Below are 26,842 nucleotides of genomic sequence, written 5' to 3'. Positions count from 1 at the left end.
AGGAGGGTTTTCGGATAGATTAGGGAACACACAAAAGCTTCTTCAAGAGAACGGAGTTCGTTACATACCTTTAGTTTTTCCTTTTAAATCTCGTGTGCCCCTAATTTTTTAAAATGTTCTATTACGGAATGTTATTGGTGACTTGGTTACTCAGAAAACGTTATCGACCTAAGTAAGACTAACTTTCGTTTATGAATTGGTTAATCAATAAATCAATGAACATCAATTAATACTTTATTTACCGTAAGTTAAAAAGTTAAAAGCAACAGAGCTGATATGGACTTGCATGCACGACATACAACAATACACTATTAATCTAAAGTTCTAAGTGTAAATCAAAATGTTTGCAAATAGTAGTCAATAATAAAAGAAATCTTGGTATTTATTCGAGTTTGTAAAGGCTTCCTTCTGAAATAACATGTTGACGGTTATATCTAGGCTAAAAGCCCTCTTCATCCTAGAGAGGTTCTCCCTAAATCTACGTTAAGATGTGGTAATTTAAAACTTGGTGAGTTGCATAAATTATAATTAGAACTGCTACTCTAGATCTAATTAAAAAGACAGAATATCATCTGCCTCCATATCATTATGTACCGTGTATTTATATAAAAGCAATCACCCAGTTTCATACATATTTAAATATGAATCCCACACAGTCAAGGATAGAACATCCTGAGTGTCCCAAGGCAGTCTATGTATGACTTTAGCAGCACATACATGTATGTACTCGAGCTCTAGCGTTGATGATGGGGAGCATGTGTCCCATAGTAAATCGCAGTAACTAACTAAGTAGCAGTAAAAATATGGCATTGTTCACTATAAGCTCCACCTAAATACCAATTCAATGCTAAAAATTGCATTGAAGCTACTAACAAAATTCAATTTAGTAGTGTCATCATATATACGTATCAACTTACTGACTTAGGTTTAGCGCGAGCTTCAGTTCGAATCGTTTTCTTGTCGGTTAAGCGTCAATCAATTCAAAAGCTTCAACACCCCCCCCCCCCCCCGAGACTCCCCGGGCATTTGAACTTTTAAAGACTAGCTCGTTCAAATTCCCGTCCTCCGGGGCCAAAATTGTGCTCAAACACAATTTTTTGTAATAAGGAAGGTCAGTGACTGTAACTTTCTTGTAGACCTTTCCCTCGTAGCCATCTTTTTGCGAAAGTGAACTCTTTACCTTTTAACAGCTCCATACTAAGACATAAAACATGTGTATTCCGCTGGATGGACTTTGCAGGTTCAGACAAATTACCCACCCCACCCAGGAAAGGTTCAAGTTCCCCACCCTTTTGAAAGAACGACAGTCAAATGCCCGAGTGTTGCCTGGGGGGGGGGGGGGGGTTGTTGAAGCCTCGATTTGATCGACGCTTTATCCTGGAATAGACATTTTCTTATACTTTGGTTCTCACTTTCATCTCGGTGCGTTTTAGTGAGTAATGATAGCCCCTAAAAGAAAGCCAGTTGACCCCATCAGCACGAGACTCATGGGAGCCATTGAGGTACAATCCATTCAGATTGGAGTTATGGCAGTTTTGGTACCACCAGGCTCCCTTGTAGAGTTGGGAGCAGTGGCCGTTACCTCCGTCATTGTCTTGATCATTCGTAGAAAACCTCATATTGCTGAAATGAAATCAAATTTCATGTAAGCTTGTTTTAACCTTGTTTAGACACCTAAAAAGCATTAGTTACTTATTTATTTATTTATTCACGATATTTATACAGGCTGATCAAGTTCAGCTTTAAAGCTGGTTTGGTTGGTAGCTTATACAAACTAATAACAATACCGGGAGCTTCGTTCCCTTCTCTTTGCGAAAAGTACGTGGGTTCTTTAACATCCCCTACAGACCAGTAAAGAGAAGATGCAGGAGATGGGGCCTACGGTTTATCGTCCTTTTTCAAGAAGCTTTGAACGTTTATCCGTTTGCGGGTGTTAAAACAAATGCGGCACATTTTTGGTAGTCTGGGTTATCCGATTAGGTAATCAAGTCACGTGACTTATCAGATCGGAACCTTGAAAAACTGTTGAGATCTCAATCTTACTGAAGTCTCACATATTACTGGAGGTGTATGTTGATGTAGTTTGTTTGAGGCTCCCGAAAGTCTTTTGGTTTATCAATTTCTTGAATATATAAAGTTAGGGCCTTTCCGCACTAGCGAATAAGTTGTTTCCTGTCAACATCAACATTTTACAAGTGCAGATTGTTTGTCGCGACTTGAAAAATTTTGATCGAGGCGGGCAAATCTTCAAATGCACCGCCGACAACATTTGTCCCGGGTAAAAACTGAACAAAATCGACTTAATAAACAAAACCGTGAGAAACTTGTCGATTATTTGTCGTAAAAGCTACGATCAGCGTGTAATTGAACTGAAAGCAGTATAGTAGGAAGGTAATAGTTATCTTTTGTTACAAAACACGGGGATTGAAATTTTTAAAACGGCTTGTACGAATCCTAGATATTGGAGGTTTAATCATTTGGCAAACTTGGCTGGCCAGTCTCATGAACACATCAGGCACTGACGGAATTTTGGACGGCTTTCAAATTTTTTTGATGCGGATGCAACAGACGAAGCAAACATTTTACATGACAAATTTGTCCTTTGATTTTTTCGGAACAATTTTAGTTATGCCCATTTATGATTGTGATTGTGACGATTCAAAATTTAAACGAAGATGGAGACCAATAAAACATTAAACTTCCAAGATAAACATCAAAGCCATACGTTTTCCTTTGTTTTATCTGGAAATGTTTCTCTTTACATATAAAATTCAAACTAGATGTGATAAGCCGTTCATGATTAGTTCCCTTCGAAATCAATTTCTAAAGCTACATCCCTATTCGAAACATGCTTCCCGTGGCTGGAAATGGATTCTGTCTCAGTCAACCTGAATTCCTTACTTACTTATGTCGCGTCATAGAGTCACCAGCGGTGCCCTTGTATCCTCCAATCAAAAGCCGGTACTTATCAGCTTCGTCTGCCACACCAAAATCCGTGTACTCAGCATATGTGATGTTCCCCTCAAAGTCTTCCAAGTCAACTCTCAACATGACATGATCAGCCGCTGTTAAACGGTGAAGATTGTCGTTTCCAAGCCAGAACTCTCCGCTCAGATCTCCGAAGCCGTTTTTGTAGGATTCCCATTTAAGATAGAAGTCAACAGAGCCGTCCAAGCGTTTCTGAAAAACGGTCCAGCCTCCACCGTCTGTGATCATGTCACATAACACTTGGATTGGTTTGCCGCCATCTGGATTGATGGTGTATACGCCACTGGAATTGAAACCATCTTGAAATAATTGAGAGCAGCTCCTCGGTTCTATTAATTTGCGAGGAAATAAAGAACCTATTCGAAATCACTTCTTTATATGACAATTGAGGCTTTTTCTATACCTAAACAAAGCGAAATATACCTACCGCAAGGTTTTCCTGTGAAGCCATGCTTACACTGGCATCGAATGCTGTCATCTTGATAGTTGGGAACGCATATACTGCGATCACCACATCGGAAACTGTCTTCTTCACACGCGCTCTAGAGAAAAAAGTTGTGTCGAGTAACTTCCTAAACATCTGTAAGTCAAAGGAGTTTCTTTCTTTCAATAGCGTAGGGATATTCGAAGGATAGCAACTCATTTGGTTGCGAACAGGATTTGCACAAATTTCTTCAAGATATGGCCTTCGGCTTGCGCACCCTGTTACGTGCAACAGAAAACTTTTGATAGGTTGGGAGATAAACAAAGTCTACGAGACCATACACAAGCCTCGTTCTTAAGGAAATGGAGACCTCGATCGGGTATGAATTTACCACCGTGATAATGATGATGATGATGATGACGATAATGATATCATAATCAATGGTTGTTTTTATTTTTATCATCAATGTCATAATCATTACTTTTATCAGTATCTTTTTATCATCATTGACGATGGTTATAGCCATGAGTGGGTCTCCTTACGCTCCGTCTAAGAAAACCAAGTCTTGCTACAATATGCGACAATTTTATTACGAAGCGCAACAGAATACACATCCTTTCTTGTTAACTAGCAAAATGCGACTAGTTGACATGGAAGATTTACTTCAAAGAAAAGCAAGAATGAAGGCTTTATATATAAAACAAATCGAAACATTTTTCGCGAAAAATCTAGCCGTTTTCGTGAGTGGAGCCCCCTTCCCCTAACGTCAACAGCCGGAAAATTTCTATCACGATTATTTACAGATCTTCTTAAGCAGATAAGGAGGTAAAAGAAGAAATGAAAGCTTAAATAGTTCAAAGTTAATCAAGATTTTAATTCTGATCCACAACAGAAGTCATTGTTGATGCACTAAACAGATTTAGCTTACCTTTATTCCCCTGTAAATGAAATCTTTATCCTCGATAAAGTTAGCAAATCCAGCAAATCGATCAGAGTCGCTTAGTTGACACTTGAATTTGTTTGAGTCGCCCTTTATGGTTCCAAAGTTGTAAGACTGACATCGCTCTTCATACACACACTCAAACTGACAGGAACTTTCCGAATCCACTTCTATATCTCTTATCAGGCTTCCGTTCAGCTTTTGTCTCTTTATCTTTTTGGCAAAGTTAACAGCTTTGATATTTGGCCCTGAAATACGGCTTATGCCGTAGTCAACGGCGCAAAGAAGAAATATGATGCTGAGATGCATGTTTAGTCCTCACTGTTAGAAAGAATATGATGAAAAAGAATAAATGTTTATTTTATTTCGACTTCCTAACTAGATAGGCAGGTGCTAGAAAATTGCCAGAATGAAAACAGTATAAGCCATACGATATGTTTTGTTAGGTGACATTCAACATAGGCCTGTTGCTAAACAGGTTTTAAGTTTCCTTCAAACTGCATTATTTTGCAGTGTTTTCCTTTTTTTCCTTTTTTCTCACCGTGACTATTCTTCTCGAGGACTGATGGTTAAATCTTCTTTTTCTCTTACAGAGAGCATAAAGGAAAGGACTTGGTGAAAAGACGTTTTAATTTTCTTTAGTCATAGATACTTGCATTCTAGTATCTATAATTGATTAATTTTCAGCCTCTATGACTCTTTCCTCATCAAAATTTAATAGCATCTTTCAATTGTTTAAATAAGGATGACAATCTAATGGTTCGTGTTCAATTTCAGAAAACCTGAGTCGGTGCGTACAACATAAATTGTCGAATGCTTTTAAGCAAGTTTCAAATTTCAGGCCTATTAAATTAGTCCATTGATTTTATAATTACGGGCAATTGTGTTCCAAAATTTCCCTCAGGCTTTTGATTGTTTCTTTCCCTTAGCCCTCGTGCAGTATGCTTAATTACAAGATAGAATGATAAAAAATAAAGAGGAATATGAGCCATTTATCAGGAGAAAATATAAACCAAACGTTTTCGACACAAGGTTATCATCAGGGTAAATAAGTACTATCCGCCAAATTGATGATATTTTATATTCCTAAGTAATTCCCGATGAGAGGAGTTTCGGGACGAGTTTTTTTAGGGAAGTGGCAGAGAGCACGTTTGAAAAGAAGTTGAGCTGAGTTTAGGTAATTTGTTGTACGTGTAAATTCATTTAGTGATGTTGTCCTCCACATTTACTTTTTTGAAAAGCGAGGATACGTCATTGACAAACACGTCGAATGATTTGGAACCTACATGCCACCCTCGAGGGAATCGTTCGCATTCTTTCAACTGGGGCATGATCTACAGGGAAAAGTCATTTTATCAGCCCAGAATCCTTGAAAGTCTCATGATGCAACTTTCGAAGCCTAGTTTTGCCCTGTAAATAGCTCATTATTCAACCTTAGCGAACTTAATGGTAAATATGTAGCCGGCAATCTTCACAAATAAATTATATTTTCACTCTTGTTTCCTTGACTAATTAACTCTCTCAAGTTTCTTCCTCAAGTTGTATCATGTTGCAGACAAGTTATGCTTAATTGTTTGTCCCTCGTGGCAGAAATGAGGACACCAGCTGTTTATAATTTTTTTCTTAAGTTTAGTGTTATTTTCCAGTCACTCCTTTTACGACGGAAATTATTTTAAATCCCAACAAAGTGGATAAAAAACTCGTCAGGTCTTAGAGTGTTCATAGAACTAAAAGACAGAAAGAAATATTCAATAGACGACAGAGTCAGAAAAAATTAAAAGCTCAATTAAAGTCGTGAGTGCACAATTTAGGCCTAGAAACTATTTTTCTTGGGGCTGTGCTTATAGTCTGCGATCAAACTTGAAGTCTGACGATCCTCTTCGCCAATTCGCTGGATCAGTTACTCACATGGGAAATGTTAAGGAGGAACTGTATGTTTCAATGAAAATGGCGAATCGCGATTAATTTCCACAGCAACATAACAAACATAATCATAAACATAATATCGTCTATATGATTAGGATATAGTAGAAGCAGGAGATGGAATAAGCAAGTAGTGTGCACAATTAGATTCACGAGAAAAACCACTTCCGCGACCCTCTCTTCTCCGTGTCACCGACAAAAGAAAAAAAGATTACTGAATCTTGTGCCTGAATTCACGTCCTCGTAGAATAACAACGTTCATACACCACTAAGGCAGTGTTCACACTTGGTGCCCGGGCACTAGTACCCGGGCACCGGCACAAAATGGTGCTGTGTTCAGACACACGGTACCCAGTCTGAAGATATGTTCACATTCAATAAACAGAGCACACGCTCACTATTGAAATCTCGAGTGGGACAAGGAATTGTGGGTACGAAAACAAGTGGTTTGTGGGTAATGTGCCAGGGCACCAACGAAAAATGTGTTCACACAAGGACTCAGTGCCCAGTTTAGTGCCCGAGTACAAGGTCTCGACCTTGTACTCGGGCACCGGCACCGTGCCCGAATTCTGGCGTGGGTACCAGGAAAAAAGGTGTGTTCACATTGGTGCCCGGCGTAGAATAGAACCCGGGCACGGTGCCCGGGCACCAAGTGTGAACACTGCCTAAGTCTCACGAAACTCTGTTCACATTCGGAGAAAAACGATTAGTCGCCCCATGTAAGGTGATCCAGGACAGTTTTAGATTCTGGATTCCACGTTATGGATTCCGCATTCCAGGTGCTGGATTCCGGATTCTACCACTGCAGATTCCGGATTCCAAAACACAAAAGATTCCAGATTTTGGTCTCTGGTTTGCCCCTAATTTTCACATTTCGTTTTCTTGGAATGACTTCAATGGCGGATTTCGCTATTGAAGGACATGTTTGTGAATGCATGTTTGTCTATTTATATTTCCATAAAAACATTTGATAATTATGAAACTTGAAATTATGACATTTGAAATGTATAACAGCAAATTTAGGGATAAATTTTTGTTGTTGGAATACCTGTTGAGACTGTCCGTCTCTTAAGTCCAATGTCCATTCATTCCACATCTTTTAGCAACTCTAAAGAGGCCAGGCCGCATTTCTTTCATACAGGTTCCTAGAGGTTCTTCAAGTGATTTAACAGGAACAAAGAACTAATAGTTCAAATCATTGCTTATCATTTTTAATTTCTAAATAACTGTTGGACTAAAAGGTTTTTCTGGTACAGCATAACATTGTTCCGACTTGGAAAAGATGGCCAATTTTTTTAAATATAAAATTGACTTAGAACTGCCAAGAAAACAGCTCGAAAATATTTCCCTATCATCTCAAATTACTTTTTAAACTTTCCTTTTAAACAAAAACCATGGTATTGAGGCAAAAATTTAAACTGGAATAAAATTTTAATAACACCCCGAGTAAATCGCGGACAGAAAAGCTTGTTTTCCTAGATGTAATTGGCGATGATGTTCGACGAGATTGCGCAGTGTTAAACCAATTCAACTATACTTACAACTTTGAAAAATCGCGAAAGATCTTCATTTACACTAGTCATGCTGTGCGTTCGCTGCGTTCCAGCATTTAACGAGGCATAATACACTGTTGTTCAATGAGATGCAAACAATTGGCCAGGTATTCTCAAGTTGAAAAAGTGTGTGTTTAAGTGTGAATCACGATTCGGGCGAAATTTTGCGCCAAGTAAGCGATTTTCATGACCAGTGCCAGGTAGCATAATAAAATATTTAACAAGCAGAGTTTATTCAAGCCTCTAGCGTAACTGATCTCAAAACGACAAAAGGCCCAAAGCACTGCTAACAAGCGAGTCATGCTATGCGTTTGTTGCGTTTCATCATTGAACGAGGCATAATACATTGTTGTTCCATGAGATGCAAATAATTGGCCGGGTATTCTCAAGTTTAGCAAAGCGTTTTTCGAGTCTTTCAACTTCTTTTAAACTTCCGAATTTTAATACATTGACGATTTACGCTCTAACCTAGAAAAAATTATTACTGACCATAGTTTGTAATTAAAACCTCTGTCGTTCCTGTTTGTTCGTTGCAACCCCGAAAAAAAATTCAAAAGTGTTTCATAATACACAAAAATCCTCAAACCTCGATGATCTTGAACTCGTGCATTTTTCTTTTTTGTCTTTCTTTCTTCGGTTATTTGAGCTCCTGAAGATGCATTTTCAGTAATCATATCAAACTCTTTCCCCAGTGCGACGAACATTTGTTTTTCTCGGTTCCAGGTGTACGCAACCACTAACCCCACGTAATGCGCATGCTCTCCGTTACGAATTTTCAAAATGGCGGACAGGTCAAAGAGGGAAATTAAAAAAACAAAGCGATTTTGCAATGAATTCTCAACATACACCCTCGTTAGAGAGGCGAATCCACGGAAGAAAGATACAAAACTGTATGATATTGAGATCGATATGATATTAAATCGATACCGAGGGCCCGTTTAATTGCCTTCCGCCACGATTATTAGCTTTCTTGACAGCTTTCTGAAGACAGAATACTTTCTTCCTGAAGACTTCTGATATGCGGCTATTGATTATTACACCTCGTATACCTGATTGCTCAAACACTTTGTTTACGATTGTTTAAAGGACCGACTCATGGTTCTCCGTCTTCGTCTTGACAGTAGAGAGTTTAAGATACCTGGACGGCTGACCTCGAGGACGTTAAAATTGAGCGCGAGGGACGGGGTCGATGACGACTACCTTGGCGGGAAACTTTTCACGTTAAGGAGCAGATTTCAAGCTGAGGACGACAACGTTGAAATGATTGTTATTGCTCACGCGGAAGGGCTATTGACGGATGAAGAGTTTAGAGTTTTGAGCTCCAAAGTGGGTTCCACGTCAATCTCCGACGAATTTTCCCCCTCTCGAATTTTACGCTTAAACTTTTCCTTGATCAATTTGAATCGCTCTCTTACAGATCGCTTGTTTACACGGAATTTGGAGGTCTCACAGGTATTAAGGTGATTCGAAATTTCTTCCCAAATTTTGCCTCTTTCGACCGTTCTTTCTTTGAATTTGTATGGCTGACAGACGAGTATTTCCCGGCAGAGAAGGAGATCGTGCTCTTCCTTCCATTCCATGCTCGCTAATCCTGTAAATAAAGAGAAGGCAGATAAACAATTTCTCTGATTTCTCGCTCTTAACTGACCAAGGGAAAAGCATTTGGACCGTGTAGATTAAAGTTTAATACAAGATAAGACATCTTTCACTCAGAGGATAAGCGGGTTCAAGTGCTAGGGACTTTTTTTTAGTAAAGCAAGAAAATTTAACGCACGTGTTCAGTCGAAATGCTCCACCGTGGCTGTGCACAGTGCACATCACTTTTACAATTTTAACCAGCTTGTCAGTGGTTTTATTGCCCAAAACAAAAAAGTGACAAACAATGTTCACCTAATGTAGTTCGAAAATCTAAAAACATGCGGAAGTTTATGGGGAAATAATAGTAACAGTACTCACGTTGACTGGTGGACGGCAAAACACCACTTCCCACGTCCTCGACACAAACAGGACTGCAATCCGCGTGGACCAGGCATGCGCATTGTGGTCTACACGCGAAATTTACTTCCGGTCAGCCGTCCTCGAGGTCAGCCGTCCAGGTATCTTAAACTCTCTATTGCTTTGAAATAGTATAGACTAGTAAGCTGAAACGAAAAATTAATCAGGGAAGTTTACGAAAAATCCAGCAAACAAGCTTTAAAAAGGCAATTATTTAGACTTCATACTTCAACGAACTTCACAAATCTTACTTGTTTATCTCGTAAGTAAACGATGGCAGATTAATTCCCGAAGCGCTTTCTGAGTTTCCCGATCCCTCTCCTACTGCTTTCACGCTTACAAAACAGGAAATATCAAAAGGAGGAAGATACAGCTGTTTTGAAACGCCATTTGACGAAGGTAAATCTGCTTTTTGTTCGACACTTTACATATCAAAACAAAGGAAATTTGTTCTTCTTTTTGATTCTGGCGGTACATTTTAAATTTGCGCCTGCGTAAAAGAGATATGGCCCGAGACCCTTCGCTCGGTCGTGTTTTGATCAAAAACGCCTTGTTAATTTCACGCAACCGCTCGGAGAAAAGGTAAAAATGACGAGGGAAAAACTTTATCTTCAAGTTAGAAAATTAGCGAAATAGAAAGCCACAATATTATAGTTTAATATTTCAGAGGTACATTGAGTGCTTTTTCCGTAGAGAATCCGCACGATGGTAAAACATTCGAAAATAACCCTCGATTTGAGCGGGGTGTTGAAGTGGGCGTGGTCACTACATTCATGTTAAGACTATTTGTACCCCATGAGTTTGATATGTTTTGTAAGTTTCGCTGGAGGTTAAGTTAGTTTAAAATGGAACAGAAAATCAATTGAATCATTACAATGTTACACTTACCTTTCCCTCTCCGCCTTTTGCTTTTTCTTGTGCTTCCCCATAGATTATGATTGAAGTATCGAGATTTAGAGAAAGAGCAAATCGAATAAACAAATGATATATCAATATTGAAAAAGACACTGCAAATTTTCTGTATACTGCGGCTTGTGTCCTTCCACGTGCTCTGAGTGACTGGTGCAGTTTTGACAGTTCCTGGCTGTCGTCTGGCTTCTAATTACAACTATGCCTCCACGGCCATCGGGAGAATATTACTTTTTGATGCTCTCATTATGATTTATGGAAAATGAATATTTATTTTTAATTTTGGTCAGTCGCGAGTCAGAAGTGCCAGAAAGTTTGAAAGAGTCGAAAAGGAAAAGAGTATTAAGTATTAAGTATTGAGGTCGATACCTCGACCCTAGGTGCCAGATAAAAGTAGCGCAGTTTCCAAAGCTTGCCGTGCGCTCAATTTGCTTAAAAAACCGGCGGGGAAAGCGGGCAAAAGCAAAGTATCCAAGTTGTCAACAGTTAGATTATTTTCACAGAAACTTACAAATTCCTCGATTAAAAGCAAAACTAAAGCGTATCTTTTACGAGGTAAGTTAATCTCACAGGACGTCCTAGCGGCCATATCATTATTTAGAGGTGTTCCAAAACAATCAAATAGCGGCCATAGTGATGTTCCAAGCAAATCCTGTGGGATTTGAAAGCTCACTTTGAGCAACGATTGATCACGTGAGTGAACTGCACTCTACAGTGGTTGCATGGATGCGGGTGAAAGCCGCTAATACGATTTGAAATGGATTTTCAGCAAGTGGATTCTGGATTCCCTTTTTAGCGGGATCCTGGATTCCAAAAGCTGGATTCTGGATTCCAGAGCCCAGTATTCCGGATTCCACAAACAAAAATTTCCTGGATTCCGGAATCCGGATTACCTTAAATGGGCGAAATTAGAAAAACTTGTATGTTCACAGATTCAACAAATCACTCTTAAGTTAAGATAGAATAAACCACAATAAGTTTAGGGCAAATAGAAGTATATCATTACTTTCGGCTGAACCGTCACTTGATGAATAAAACGATGTTAAAGGGTATGTCAGATTTCATGTAGAAGCTCTAAGGCTCATCCGACCAGAGCTTTCCATGGTCTCAGTGGCACTAACCCAGTAAAGCACAGGGCAGGGTTACCCCCCCCCCCTTCTTCCCTTCTTCTTTGGAAAATTTCTTAAGGTCCTTCTGACAGTTTCCTGCGTCCGTCACTACCCTAGATGGAGAAAGTGCTCAAAGAGTAAATATAGAACTTCCCGACGAGGCTTGAATTGTGACCTCATGCTCCAAAGAAGGGACTTGTTGTTGCAGCGATTGTGCGGCATTTCTTAGGTGACAAATGAAGCACTCGTAACTTTACTTGCTTATTGTTACTTCCTGGTTACTTGGTACGATCGCATGACTCATTTTCCGTGCGCCGCTACCTTACTGGTCAGCAGTACTCAGGATTTCGATCCTAGGACCAAGCTGTCAAAATAGCCCACGTGTAGCCGTACCCTCCCCCACAAGGTTAAAAACGGAAGCGAGGCCGGAACGTCTACGCAAACCTGACACTAATCGTGTTCTGTGACGTCACTCTAATTTATGCAAACTAAAGTGGCACGTGTTGGCGTGTTACCGATATATACAACAACTTTGAAGTGAATTCATTCCCATTTTCGGGTAAATTTGCAATTCAGCGTCCGAGTTAAAATATATACTTTGCTTTAAGGATATAGGAAAAGATTATGAGCGATTTTTGGTACAGAGTAAGAAAAGGACGATGTTCGATTAGCATCGCGCTTACGGAATTGCAACGTCCACGCGGTTTCTGCTTACATTTGTAATCAGTGCTACAGTCGTCGAAAAAAGTAGGATCATTTGCCGCAGAATCTCAAAGTTTTTACAGATTTCTTTAAGTGATAGTTACGCTGCAAGCGTGAAGAAAGAGCGACTCTTTTCTCAGTCGAAAGAATTGCTGCAAGAAACAACTAGCTCTAAGGAAGGTTATTATTGCATTTGTTTTTGTTTCAAGATTTCTGTCCAGAAATCGGCATGTCAGAAAACCCCTCTAGCACTGGATATGCACTACATTTTGAATACATGTACATTTTCTATAACTATAAATATTATCCTAAGCATTTTTGGACCATAAGATAAATTTTATTACATAAATTCAAAACTGTTTTGGTCTACCTTGAGGACAACAAAGAATGTGTTACAAAGTGAAAATACTGTTTTATATTGAGGAGCTGACTAAAAAGGCTCATATTCCACGTGACTTTGTTCATGACGCTGGAAAAACTTGGGTGTGCAATCTATTTTGTTCACTTCCATCAACAGAATGCCTACTGTTGGGCTACTTCCCTGATGTGTTTTGGGTGACAACTGTTAGGAGATTGGACACTAGTGGAGTATTATGGGATATATGTAGAGACCACGAGGTGAAAATTAAAGATGTTGAGTTGAGCTTATGTGTGGTCGTCTCTTCTCCGAAATAACAACAACAAAATTTTCATTACTTACTGATGGCTGAGTAACTCTTTTTCTTTACGGGTGGCATCTGGTGCATTGACTGTGATTGGTTTATTTGATACATCATCAGAAGTGGGAACACTCATGGGGATATTATTACTATTGTAGAGTGGTTAAGTGTCTATATTTTGTGCTTAAGCATAGGACTGACTGAGGTTTATCTATAAAAGTGTTAAATATTATTAATTGTCAGTATCATAAATTAATAAGTGCTCTTTGGTGGTTAGGGGAGAGATTATGAAAATGCGAATCATCAATTTTCAAGATTGAGCTTGATTTTGTCAACCCAGTGACACTCAAGTGTTTTTTTGTGCCTATGCATAAGTTGATGGATCTAACTTCCATGGCATTACCCCTTGCAATTATGCTAAGTTTGTTAGTGGTTACCTCCAGTTGACTGAACCTTTACCACATTTACCTAATCAGTCATATCCTTGATAAATACAGTCCATTTTGTCAGCCATAAGAAATCTTTAGTGATGGGTAAAATATTTTTAATATACACTCGATGTTTTTGAGAAATATCATTATAACAGAGATCATATGAAGGCAGGCTACTGTAAGTGATTTCTGTGGTCAAATATAGAATTTTTTTTAAACTCTTACCTCTGAGGAGAATATTAATTAAATAATACATTAAAAGTTGGAATAGTTGCTTGTTCTTTCATCTCATTCCATAATTGTATGCCAAAATTACAGACATCCTCTCACCTTCATTCTCAAGTTGACCACATAAGCATCTGGTCTATATATTTCACAGGGGCCACCACTCAGTGTTTACACTTTCACTCCCAAGATCTCATTAGTAATTCTCCCTACTGTCTGCCATATAGTTCTTCTGATGTTAGCTTGGGGAATTTGGTATTGGATCAACTAATAATCCCCATTATTCTCATCACTTGTCTGCTTCATATCATATTGATATTGTAAGGAGAACTCTGTCTTGGTCACTCATGGGAGTTAAGAGGATTAAAAATTTCAAAAGATTTGCTTAGAAATCTGTTCCAGCACATTCCAAGGGTTGAAAACCCAAACATGTGTTGTCTAGTGAAACTCTTTGGGCAAGTAACTTTCAATTGGGAAGAGTATTCCATTTCCTATGAACATAAATGATATGGGCAATGTTACCCTTAGACATGCCTTGCCTTGATGCATATGGAGGTTTTATGTTACAGCCTTAGGGTTGGCTTAAGGTTGGGGTTAGTTCATAACACAGGAGAGAGAGAGAGAGAGGGGGGGTGTGTACACAACCGTTTCACCCCTCTCTTTGCAGGCCTGCAAGGGAATCTACTTCTGTTTCAAAAATATTAAGAAAGATTCTAGTTTGTGAAGTCTCTCCATTTGAATCCAAGCAGTATGCTCTCTGATGACTCTTCAAATCTCTTCACAATTCTATTTCACTGTCACGCAGACAAGTAACAAGAACTATGCTGAGTATCAGCTAGGAAATATGGTCATAACAGGACACGGCACTTTGGGAAAAGACAGCATATATGTATGGTTGTCATGTTCGATAAAAGCTCTCTGATTATTGAATAGAAAGGTAAAAAAATTAAAGAAATAATATAACTTAGTTAAATATCGACAACTTTAATAACCATTGTTCTGAAAAAAATAAGCCAGGCACTGGGCAAATGCAAACAGGTAAAAAATGTCAGGGGTCTGCGTACATATTCTTTACAGTAACAAAGGAATACATTATTGTTCATTTCACATCCTCTCATGCCGGTTAAGGGTGTTTGGTCTTGTTTGGCTGCAGAGAAATAAAAAAAGCAAAACTAGAATTAATTGTTTGTATCAAATTTGACAATGGGAATTACATTTTTGTCTCAGAAAGTATCATTTACCAGCACTCCACTGAAGTCACTCAAAGGAGCGACTGAAAAGGAATTTCTCCTAACAAAATCACAACATTTTAAGGCAGAAACATGAGGAGGAAAAGCCCAATTAATTGTTTGTATCAAATTTGACAACTGAAAATTACATTTAAGTCTCAAAAAGTATAATTTACCAGCACTCCACTGAAGTCACTCCAAGGAGTGACTGAAAAGGAATTTCTCCTAAAAAAAATCATAACATTTTAAGGCAAAAACATGATGAGGGAGAGCCCAATAAATTGTTTGTATCAAATTGGACAATTGAAAATTACATTTAAGTCTCAGAAAGTATAATTTACCAGCACTCCACTGAAGTCACTCCAAGGAGTGACTGAAAAGGAATTTCTCCTAAAAAAATCATAACATTTTAAGGCAGAAACATGATGAGGGAGAGCCAAATAATGGGTGTAATCACTTATTAGTGGTTAACAATTTAATCACTTGGTTAACCTATCAATATTCTGTAATAATATCAAAAGAAATGATTTACTACCTAAGCAATGCATTCACTCAGATTCCATGTTACTGAGTCTAGTCTTGCTGAGCTGCAAAGGAACAGAAAAGACAAAATGAGACAGAGGAATGGGAATTTGAGATGAATGGGCTACCCTGACGGCATAAAATTTTACTCTTCTTCAGAGTTATTTGTTCTGCATTATAAGGCTATACAACAGATGAAACTAAATACAATGATGATGATGAGAAATATCACGAGCTCAACTTAAACATTTATATTGCAGTGAATATGTACATTGCTTTACTTTGACAACTACTATATGTACAACCAATACATGCAAGTCACATAAAAAAAAATTCATACCAGATGCCATCTTCAGCATCTCCTCAACACTATCTCCACACTGTTTCTTCCAACTGTACTTCTCACTGCAATGTTTCCGCAGTAAATCAGCCTCTTTAAGCTGTACTGTCCTAGCCATGTCCCTGACCTTCTTAATTGCCTTGGACCACTCACTGACATCCTCTGACTCCACAATGGATGACAAACCACTAATAACATGTGTCAAGGCTTCACCAAGTACTGATGCACCATGTACACATACTAAGATAGAGAGGCCAGATTACAACCCTGCAAGACCAAACATTCCAAATTCTTGTTAACCTGAGGGTACGATGGCAAGATCTGCCTCACAGAGCCACCTTTTCAACTCTTCTCCATTATTAATATGAAGGGCTTCAAATGATCATCTGATGTTTAGGAACACCACATTCATGAAATTTCTCAACAAATCCCTTTTGTTTTCCTTTAGCAGCACTAACAAAAATCATCTCAAAGGATCCATCCTTCACCCAAGTGACTCAGCTTTAGCAACAATTTCAAGTCTCTCTTTGTGAAAATGCCGGGGTGGTCATGTCCTGTGACTAGTATAAGAAACTTTTCCTTTCACAAGGGGTATGTATGACATCAACAAATTTACTGAGTATACCTGGAGTAGATTCAAAAACTATTTTTTTCTGATGAGAGAGGGAAGCAGAAAGTTTGTCAGCCATCTTTGGTCCAAAAGCAACTGGAAGATCAGCCATTTCCATAATAGATTGAACATTGCTTCTCCCTTGGCATACATTTTTCCCCTTTCATTACATGAACCTCCAGGGACCAGGACAGAGACTTCCCCATGAGGGAATTTTTCCAGTTGTGCGGACAACTCTGATGTGAGGACAATGATTCCTTTCCCCACAAACTCCACCACCACCTCCAGTCAGTTGCCATGATGGTATCTCTGACTGGAGGAATATCTCCCATTGCATGGCAGCTGATTAATTATTTTGTTAGCACAACTCTTTCCTAAATGATCAGTTTAAAAAGAGGAACAAATTAATATTTTTTTAAAACTAATAATAGCTAAGGTCACTGATTAGGGATTTCTCTCATTTTTCTACATGTACAACCACTGTGTCTGCCATGTTTAGAACATTACATTTTATCATTTAAAAGCTATAAATCATGCCATGATGTCACAGATACATGTATATTTTGGTAATATAGTGCATCGAAAGGTACTTGGCTGTTATCAATATTTACTACTTCCTGTAAAATGTGTTCTTTCAGATGTCTCAGATTAAAACATGGTTTCTGGCTTGCTACTTTTTTGGCATAACTTTTTACATCAAACTTCTTTAAGCCATCAGCACACACTAATTATGGTATGTATATATTTTAATTCTCTGCAATAAAAATCTGGCAATCTGTACCACCTTAATTTAATTATTTTCCATACATGCTAATCAAAAAACGGTATAAAAGATTCATATTGAGTACTCAAAGCTGAACATAGTTGAATTGTTAGCTATATAAGATAATGTTTCACTATATGCAGTTTTCCTTTTATTCTACCTTGCATTTATGTATGTCTTTCTTCCCTTATGATAACAATATCATCTTTAATGTAACTATTAATTTAAATTATACTTAACATGCGGCCAACCCCAACTCATATCTACACATGACAGTGACCATTACTTGAAAGCTCATTGGCTACTTTGGCCACTGTAAACAATTAAATATTCTTTATTATAGTTAATTTCTATTTGAATTTTTTCTATATCATTGTAAATCATGTTATGTTAAGTTATTTTTTTTCTGTAAACAATGTGAAATAACAAGACTTGGAAACTTGGGAACTCTGCAACTACAGAGGGGAAATATGTTTCAAAACTGATGACAAGTCAGCCTGAAAGATTTCTTTCATGTTTGCATAATTATGTAAATGCACATATGTGACACTGTATGATTCAGAGGATTACAATGGTTCTAGTTATTTATTTACTGCATTGATTCGAGTTTAGGGCATGTGACTGAGTGTGTACCTAAGCACATGACTATCATCCACTTGAGTTCCATAGCTTAGGGCTCTCAAAAGCAACATGATTTATTACTTTTGGTTTTGTTTACCATTACACAAACCTGTTGGCCATTTATGGCTATCTGTTACGGCAAGTTTTGAATATCTCAGACTTGTTTACACAATCATCACAAATCATTTGTTCCAGTGGTGGGTTAAATTTTATTATTCAACATGCTACTAACATCAAAGTCACTTCTCCACATGAACAAATTAAGAAGTGTCTGCTTTAAATTCTTGAAACTTGTTCACGGCCAAATGTTTCAACTTTTTTTTTTTCTCATCAGAAGTTGATAATTAAAAAACAGTAATACCAGCTTCGGTTTATTGACCTAATAGTATACACTGACTGGGTAATGATTGCTCAATCTAACTTAATGTTCAGGTAACATGCTTGCTGCACACAAGGTTACTCACTAGGTTACACACCAGTGTGCTGTGTCTGCTCACAGGCTAACTTTTGTATTTGAAGGTTATCAGGCTTTGCCTGCTCATGCTTCATTGTTCAACAGTGCACACTTAATTGTTCATAGGGTGTTACATGAAACAAAAGCATTTATAAGCTCATTAAAGTATGCTCTTAAGTATGCTTAACAACTGTGTTATATCCCGTTTCTACTGTTTTCAAGTGAAGCCTGTTGTGAGCATGCTATCATCTTTATCCCTTAAATCATATAGAGGGTCACATATATTTAACAATCATGTACAGTGTAAGCACATTCTAAAATGAATCCACCTCAGCTTGGAACTGTAAAACATACATCTACATGTTAGTTACATGTAGGGCATAAAAAAATCAAATTTTTTTTTAATACAATCATGTATACCCCAAAAAAGAGTTATCCTACTGCTGAGCTAGGATACAGAGGTGAAGAGAACTGGACATTTGCCTGCTTGATACTTCCTAATTTATGTTTTGTCAGTTTTAGACTGCATGAAATTATTAAATGTTTCCAAGTTTTCCAATAAATTGCTCATTACAGTATTCAGAAACTTTGATATTTTGCCTTAAAAGGGTGGAAATATGCAATGAATGGAAAAATTAAGTAACTAACTAACTTACCTCCTCCCTGGCTCTGGACAGTATCTACTGAAATGCAATCAAACCAAACTTAGTTGTCACTTTGCTATGCTATAATCAAAATTTATCTACCTTTTCATCACAGAGAAATAGGAGGCTATTTTGCCTCTCGCCACAGTGTTAAATAGTATTTTAATCACATGCAAACTAGCCAATCAGCATGTGAGAAAATCACTTAGTCCACTTATTTGACGTGGAGTGAGTTACATGCACAGTTACGCTGCAGCCTTAAACTCTTACTATACTTCAGGAAAATATGAGACGCAGTTTCTCTTTTACGGCCCGAAAAATAATGTTTGTAAACATTATTGAAAATCTTTCAAGAATTCTCTAAATCATAAGTCACTGATAACAATACGTTGTGGGATAGTTCGTTCAAGATTCCGAGGTCTTGCTTGAGACCTTCAAGTCCACCGTCGAAAACGGTATCTTATGGAACAGCAAGAATTTAAGCTTTAATACTGCCAGGATCTCACTTCAATTTCGCTACGAAAATAAATCTCAAAATAATACAAAAAGAATATTCCACAACAGAGCAGATGATCGTGAAAGATAATGGCGGAAAAGCGATTACGTGACAATCGGTAGGGTTGACGTATCAGACGAAAAAAAAAGTTTAAATTCTCCGTCTGCAGTCTGCACTTTGTACTGACCTGAGCTGTTCCGATGATAACATTATACATCCGACGTCGTTTGGGAGGACTGCACTCCTCCTTGCTCATATTTCCAAACTCATCCGATTGATCTATCTTTACATGTGACTCTCAAACACATCCCTTTATCATTGTGATTAGTTGCCCTTCTTCGATCTGTGGTTCAGCTGTCCGTTCAGCCGAAGTTTGCAAATCTTCTACAATTTGATATTCCAGTCCAAGTCAAATCTAGTTTGCTTCGGCAAGCACTTTCATTCAGAGCCTTTTTCTACCCTCGATCCCAGGCAAGTTAGGCTCCAAGCTTCCACAAGTTTCACTGAACCAAAACTTGTAACCTACAACCATACCGCTCGCGTCAACATGATCTCGAGACCGAAATTACGATTATCGTTATTTCTAAATTGGCACCAAATTTATGGATATAGTAATTTCGTGGCACTCTTTACCAGTGCTCTTTACACGTGTTAAGTGAAGAGAAGGACTCGGTTCCACTGTCTTACAACATTCAAGATGGCGGAGGAAAGGGGTAAATGTGCGTTCAGTTGTGATCAGCATGATCTCGACACCAAAATAACGATTATCGTTATTTCTAAATTGGCCCTGAAATAACGAATATCATAATTTCAGTGCATGTCTGAGACCTTCGGGCTCGAAGCTTGGGAACTAGTATTCAGGGAAAGATAAAATGGCGGCTTACGGCGGCGAAGGAAATCTCAGTAGTTTAATATTTAGCGTGAAAAGGCTTGGGTGTTGTGATCTGGTTCTCAAGTAAAAAAAAAATCACGGTCTGCAATGGCCCTACCACCTTTTGAACAACAAGAAAACATTGAAACGGTGGTAAAAAGCAGCAAGTTTCGAAGTCTAAACGAAAGATGGGTAAGCTGAGTTTCAGTCAAATATCATGACATTTGGGATGTAATTTCGATACCGAATAAATAGTTCTACATGATTATACACGCATAGGATTCTGTTGTGTTCACGTGAAGGCCATTTCAGCCATTCCTGCCACTTGTAAGTGGTAGGAAATAAAAGATATGTATAGTTGTTTCGTATTGAAGCCCTGTGAAATCAAAAATTTGATTTATTTCTTCTTTGTTTTAGGTGGTCATTATCCATTACTTTTGGAAGTCGATGCTGATGAGAAAGAAAAAATGTTTATGATTATTTCTTCTCTCGAACATTTTACTATTTAGGTACCAAATAATCTTGATACTGAAGACCATTGCATCCTATTATGAAAAATGTACCCCTGATTGCTTTGTCAACATGTATGATGTAATATACCTTGAGATTTGTGGGATTTTCACATGTAAACTAGAAATACCTGTAGAGGGTAATGATGTACTTAATGCAAAGTGTTTTGGTACAAAGTCTGCTTTGCTGTAATCTACCTGAAGGTGCTTTTTATATGCTAGTAACACTTGCACAGCCCAGTCAAAATGTTCTTTAGTAGTAGTCAAGCTGGCTGTTGTAATTATAGGCAGCAGAGGCCAAACCTCATCCTGAAAAGCAGTCTGAAAGGTGTGAAGTCAGTGGAAGATACTTCATTGTAGGTGGCCAAATTGCAGGCTGTCAGCCCATTTTGAGTGAGTAGTTAAACTCAAGATCGGCTATTTTAACTAATTTTATTGAGAGCCAAATCCTGCAAGGCTTATATTCTGTATTAATTTGAAGTGTTACTTTTATGTTTCTTATTTTGCAGTAAGTGGGCTTGTTGTGGCCATTTTTCTCTCAAACATTTTTTTCAGCTTAGTCAAAACGTTTTTTAGAAGTAGGCAAGCTGGCTATAGTAACAGAAGGTAGAGACCAAACCTTGTCCAGACTAGACGCCTAACAAATGTTCTGTGTGGAAAGCCAAATCCCTGGTTACCGGCACATTTTGACTAGGCTATTTGTTATTTAGCTACTCTTATTATTTAAGATTACTGCATTCCTTTTTAATAATTTGCTGCCAATTGTATGCTGTATATAGCTTATGATTTGTGTGATTTTCAAGAGTAAATTAGAAATACCTGAAGATGGTAATGATGTACTAGATAACGTACTTGATGCAAAGCAATTATGGCACAAAGTGTATGCCTTGTCCTCAGGTGATTTTAACATGCTAATAAGATTTGTTATTCAAATAATATACATCAGCTGGAATGGGAATATTGAAAGAAAAATAATAATATTTAACCGTAACAAGTTTTGGTTTTATGTCCAAATTAAGCACTTAGTTGAAGATCACTGCACTGATCAGGCCCCGAAGGCCAAAAAAGAGCTGTCTGCTGTCAGTTTAATTTTTGTCATTTCTATTGATTTATTTTATTTATCAATGTTTCTTTGAGTTATAATTCATTGACCTCTTTCAATAGTGCAGGTTCGCTCATGTAACCTAATCCCACATGTATGTATGTACAATCTCAGTTGAAATTTTGAGTGGCAGGCAAGCTGGCAATAGTAATAGGCAGCAGAGGCCAAATCTTGTCCTGAATAGAAGTCTGACATGTGTGAAATTGGCAGCTATTTCATTGTAGGTGGCCAAATTGTTGGCTGCAGCACATTTTGACCTGGCTGATTGTGTGTGTGTTATGTATGTGTTCTTCTTTTTAGGTGTAAAACAGGTCAAAGTACCGAAAAAAACCTCTGTGATAACTTGGTAGTCTAAGATGTAAAAATTTTTAATAATAAGGTAAAGCTTGATCATTCTTAAGAGTTTGCATCTGTTCTAAAAGTTTTGGGGAGAGTTAGGGGAGCATTATTTATACAAATGTATTTAAAAAGTAACAAAAAAATAAAAAGAACTAGGGCAAAATCCCAATTTGCTTTAAAAGTTTATTTTATTAAGAGCATAATTCTGGATATAGCTTGGGATTTGTGTGATTTTCACAAATTGTTAGGTTGTTATGTAAACTTAATTTACAGGAACCTTGTTAGTTTTCAGCTTCAAGAACAAGTACATAATTGCAGGAAAAGCTTGAAGCTTGAAAAATTGACTGATGAAACTGGAACAGATGTCATGAGATTTGTACAATAGGTTGGCCTGGGAGGGACCAAGAATTAAAGAATTCATTGATTCTCTTACACCTTTTGTCTGCATAGTGTGCTTCTGTAGAGCTTAGTTATTGCTGTAGAAAACGTTTTTGGAGGGCCCTTGAGATCACTCACTTTTGAGCTAGTTGCCCCCAGGGAAGAGGATATCTGTACTTATTATCTCCCTTGGGGGGGGGGGGTGAAGGGTTAAAGACTGATTCTTCTCCAGTAGCCACAAGTACCCCTGCATATGGAAATTTTGAACACTATTAAAGGGCTAGTACCCTCATTTCATACTTGAATTTCTAATTTAGTGTAAGTTATGACAAATAATGAATGTAAATTCATCTTGGTTGTACAGGTTATATCCAGCAGTCCTTAAAAAAAATAAAAAGGTATTTTTCTGAATTAAAAAAAAAGTGTTCTTGCTTCAAAGTAAGTGCATGATATGTCATTCAATTAATGCTCTAGCAGAGTTTTTGTTTAAAATGCCAAAATCAACTTCATGAGTAAGGACAAAAAAAAAAGGCAATAAGCAAATGTTCCTCTGTATCCTTTATGTCAATTTGGGCTGAAAAACAGGTTTTTTTCCTTTTGCAAAAATTAGCTTATTTCACGACCAAAAACGATGCAAACAAGCTGAAACGTTATGTTTTCAGCAAAACAGCGATAGAATCTGCGAAAAAACAATGGAGACAAGCTAACACACAGTGTTCTCAGTAAAATTTGGGCAAACAAAACCTTAAAAACCAAAAAAAAAAACAATTGCGCTGACTTACCCATTTTTTGCCAAGATAACTGCCAAAACACTGAAAACTAGCTTGAAACTACATGTTTTTCACAAGATCGCGACGAAATCTGTCTAAAAACTCCAAAATACGGCAGAAATGTACGATTTTTGCAAAATTTTTCGCTGAAGTTGACAAAAACACTAAATTCGACTGAAAAACACGTTTGTTTTTTTTGCAAAAATAAGCTTATTTCAGTTTTAAAAACGCTGCAAAAAATGTTCTCAGCAAAATAGTTTAAGAGTCTGTGGGAAAACACAAAAACCAAGCTTAAACCAAGTGTAAATTGATAAAAAGGCCCGAATTGCGCATTTTGGCAGTTATTTTGGCAAAAAATGGTATATTTTGATTTCAAGCAAACTTTCAAGTAGTTGTTAAAGTTTAGAGCCAAATACAATACCAAAAAAAATTGGATGTTTTCAGAAAAAATTGTGACCCTCAGCCTAATCATAATCCCACCCTACCCAAGCCCTAACTCTAGCTGCGAGCTATCCTAACCCTAACCCTAACCTCGGGTTAGGGTTAGGGCTCGGGTTAAGAACGGAACTTTTCACTCCAGTCAAAATGATACAACTGGTTAACATGGTCCAACCAGCCAAAACAAGATAAAATGGTTTAAACGGTGAAAAGATTTTAAATACGTGACATGGTCCAATCGGAAGAAACGATCTCACTTAGTAAAATCGTGCGACTGGTTAACATGATCCAACTTGATAAAATGATGCCAATATCTAAAATGGACAAACTGGTTTAAATAATCCAACCAGTTGAAATGGTCTAACTGGATAATGCATGTGTAACCAGTGAAATTGGTTCAAATAATTCAGGTAAGGATGGTAACATTAGTTAAAAAGATCCAGCATATTACAGTCGTTCAACTGATAAAAATAATCATCAAACTACTAAAAGTTATTAAACCCCAATCAAAATTAATCCAACCGCTTCAAATAATCTAACAGGTCAAAATTCTTCAGGTGGTTATTTAAGTGAAAAAGGTGACAAAATCTTCTTAAAAATATTTTTGAAGAGGCTTACATCCTTACCCTAAACACTAACCCTATCCCCAAACCCTAACCCCAAACCTTCACCCTAGACCTAACCTCAACCGCAGACCCTCTAACCCTAACACTAAGCCTAAACCCTAACCCTAACCCTAGCCCCACTCCATAACCCTAAAACCTAACCCTAAACCCTAAACCCTAACCTATAGCCCTTAACCTAGACCTAACCCTAACCCTAACCCTAACCCTAACCCCAACCTTCTCTATCTATCCTGTAAGTGTACCAGTCGGCCTATCGTTTGTTTTTCAGTAAACTTTCAAGTAGTTACTGAAATTTGCAAACACAACACCAAAAACCCTGCAATTGAATGCTTGTAGAAAAATATTAACGCCAACCCTAAGCATAGCCTCATCCTAGCCTTAACCCTAACTCTAACACTAAACCCCGCTAACTCTAAGCATAATTTTACCCTAGCCCTAACCCTGATTGTAACACTAAACCCCTCTGACCCGAAGCAACCCAAACTCTAACCCTAACCAGGTAATGGGCTCCTGCCCTAACCCTATCCTCAACCCTGACTTAAACCCTTTACCATAGCTTAGGATTGGTTTGGGGTTTGGGTTAGGTTTAGGATAGCACAGAGTTAGAGTGAGCACAGGACGAAATAGCATGATTCCGTAATTCGGAAAAATGAAACTCTATGTTTCCACATCATTCACTTCTTCCTTGGACCTGTTATGTTTCCGTTATGATTCCTGAACGGAAATATGACGACACGTTTCCGTTGCATTTCTGTCAACGGAATATTATCATCGCCTGTTTCCGTTACGTTTCCTTGTACGGATTCAAACTTTTACCGTCAAGTAAAACATATATTTATAAAGTGCTGTACAGTTCTTACACCACGTTACCATGAAGACGTGATCGTTCGAGGACAACAAAGGCAAATTGACGTGCATTAGGTGTGTACGTTCGTAGGAATCATAAGAAGTCCTAGAAGCTTCGATGTTTTACACTGAGCTATGTGCATGTTAATTTTGGAACTGTTTCGAAACCTTACAAAATTGAATCTTTTAAACTTACTCTGTGCTTAGATTTTTAAGCAGCTGGATCATTTGAGCCAGTTTAGTCACTCAAACCAGCAATACAATACTAGGCTAACTGGATAGTTTTAGGGTTAGGGTTAGGATTTTCAAGTAGGCACACGCAGTTGTGTGGTTATTGTGGTACATGGAGTTTAGTAGAGTGTAGATTTTAGCAGTATTTACCAGTGTTGACATATTTATAAAATTATGGTTCCAAAGTGCGTGTCACTGTTGAGAACCCAAGAAAATCATGAGAAAGTCGCCGATGGATTAGCCATAAAAATAAGCCCAACTCTGAGTCAATGCCAAACCACAAGAAAGTTGTGAAACTCGCGCCAATGTAAAAAAAAAAAAAAACAACTGAGGTTCGAAGTATGGGTCGCTAACATCCTATGAAAATCATGGGAAAGTCGAGGAGATTGGTCATGGTACCAACCAATGCCACTTTCCCATGAAAATCAAGAAACCTGTGGTAACTAGCCAACATATGCTAGAATGACAATCTTTAGTAAAATTCATATCTAATAAGGATGTGTGAAATGGCCAATATCGCTCTTGGCCGAGATACTGGTTTGCCGTGTTTTGGCAGTTATTTTGGCGAATATGGTTAAAATCAAATCTGTGTAAAAACAGTAAAATCAACGAGTTATTGAGGTTCGTCAACATAAAGAGGGTCCTCTTAGTCTAGAGAAAAACTTCTGCCCACGGCTAAAGGCGTTAAATTAATAAATTGATATATCTGGGCGGCATATCAAACAGCAACACTAAACTTCTCCTTTCTCACAGCTTTTTCCCCTTTAACATCTTTGTTCATTCCATTTTTTTTAAAGTAAAAACTCGTTTTGGAGGCATAAAGGTCCCTAAAGCAACGTTTCAAGATTTTATGGCGATCTTGTGAAAAACATGTAGTTCCAGCTAGTTTAGAGGGTTTTGGCAGCTATTTACACAAAAAGTGGGTAAAATCAGCCCAATTTGTCGTGTTTCTGACGGTTTTTACGCGTTTTTTTACCCAAATTTTACTGAGAACACTGCGTTTTAGCTGGAATAAGTGTTTTCACATGGATTGTATCCCTATTTTGTTAAAGACATCGTGCTTTTGAATGTAAAATAGGCTGATTTTTGCACAAAAAAAAAAGTGTTTTTCAGGTCGAATTGAGCGCTTTTGTCAACTTTTGCGTAAAATTTGGCAAAAACTCGTGCGTTCTGCCGGATTTTGGTGTTTTTAGAT

The 26,842-nt window shown here is 37.8% G+C and overlaps 2 protein-coding genes and 2 long non-coding RNA genes across 7 annotated transcripts in view; 2 read left to right on the top strand and 2 right to left on the bottom strand.

Annotated features, from left to right (window-relative positions):
* LOC149053057 (uncharacterized) overlaps nucleotides 1-26,842 on the top strand; it is a 252,015-nt gene that overhangs the window by 100,102 nt on the left and 125,071 nt on the right. The gene's annotated exons all lie outside the window — the stretch shown is intronic.
* Nucleotides 227-8,461, bottom strand: LOC149053067 (microfibril-associated glycoprotein 4-like). Of its 3 annotated transcripts, XM_089213328.1 has the most exons (6): nucleotides 8,415-8,461; nucleotides 7,324-7,429; nucleotides 4,341-4,673; nucleotides 3,416-3,530; nucleotides 2,906-3,317; nucleotides 227-1,623 (listed from the first exon to the last, which is right to left on the bottom strand). In XM_089213328.1, exons 3-6 carry the CDS (start codon nucleotides 4,659-4,661, stop codon nucleotides 1,395-1,397), a joined length of 1,077 nt encoding a protein of 358 aa, XP_089069454.1. In that variant the 5' UTR covers nucleotides 4,662-4,673; nucleotides 7,324-7,429; nucleotides 8,415-8,461; the 3' UTR covers nucleotides 227-1,394. The 3 variants fall into 3 exon arrangements, with proteins under 3 accessions (XP_089069454.1, XP_089069466.1, XP_089069461.1); XM_089213340.1 differs by lacking the exon at nucleotides 8,415-8,461 and having other exon boundaries at nucleotides 2,906-3,287; nucleotides 7,324-7,466; XM_089213335.1 differs by lacking the exons at nucleotides 7,324-7,429; nucleotides 8,415-8,461 and adding an exon at nucleotides 4,894-5,187.
* Nucleotides 14,823-20,000, bottom strand: LOC149053066 (uncharacterized). 2 transcript variants are annotated; one of them, XR_016182105.1, is made up of 6 exons: nucleotides 19,725-20,000; nucleotides 19,054-19,077; nucleotides 16,575-16,933; nucleotides 15,950-16,216; nucleotides 15,623-15,674; nucleotides 14,823-15,005 (listed from the first exon to the last, which is right to left on the bottom strand). It is a non-coding gene; the product is annotated as an uncharacterized LOC149053066 (long non-coding RNA). The 2 variants fall into 2 exon arrangements; XR_016182108.1 differs by having other exon boundaries at nucleotides 19,054-19,080; nucleotides 19,725-19,974.
* On the top strand, nucleotides 20,217-22,790 carry LOC149053065 (uncharacterized). The gene is made up of 2 exons (XR_016182095.1): nucleotides 20,217-20,600; nucleotides 20,826-22,790. It is a non-coding gene; the product is annotated as an uncharacterized LOC149053065 (long non-coding RNA).

The sequence above is a fragment of the Pocillopora damicornis genome, chromosome 1 (assembly GCF_964200805.1).
Source record: "Pocillopora damicornis chromosome 1, jaPocDami1.2, whole genome shotgun sequence".
In the NCBI taxonomy this organism is placed as follows: domain Eukaryota; kingdom Metazoa; phylum Cnidaria; class Anthozoa; order Scleractinia; family Pocilloporidae; genus Pocillopora; species Pocillopora damicornis.
Note: the sequence above shows the minus strand (reverse complement) of the source record. Positions and strands in the feature narration are given on the sequence as shown.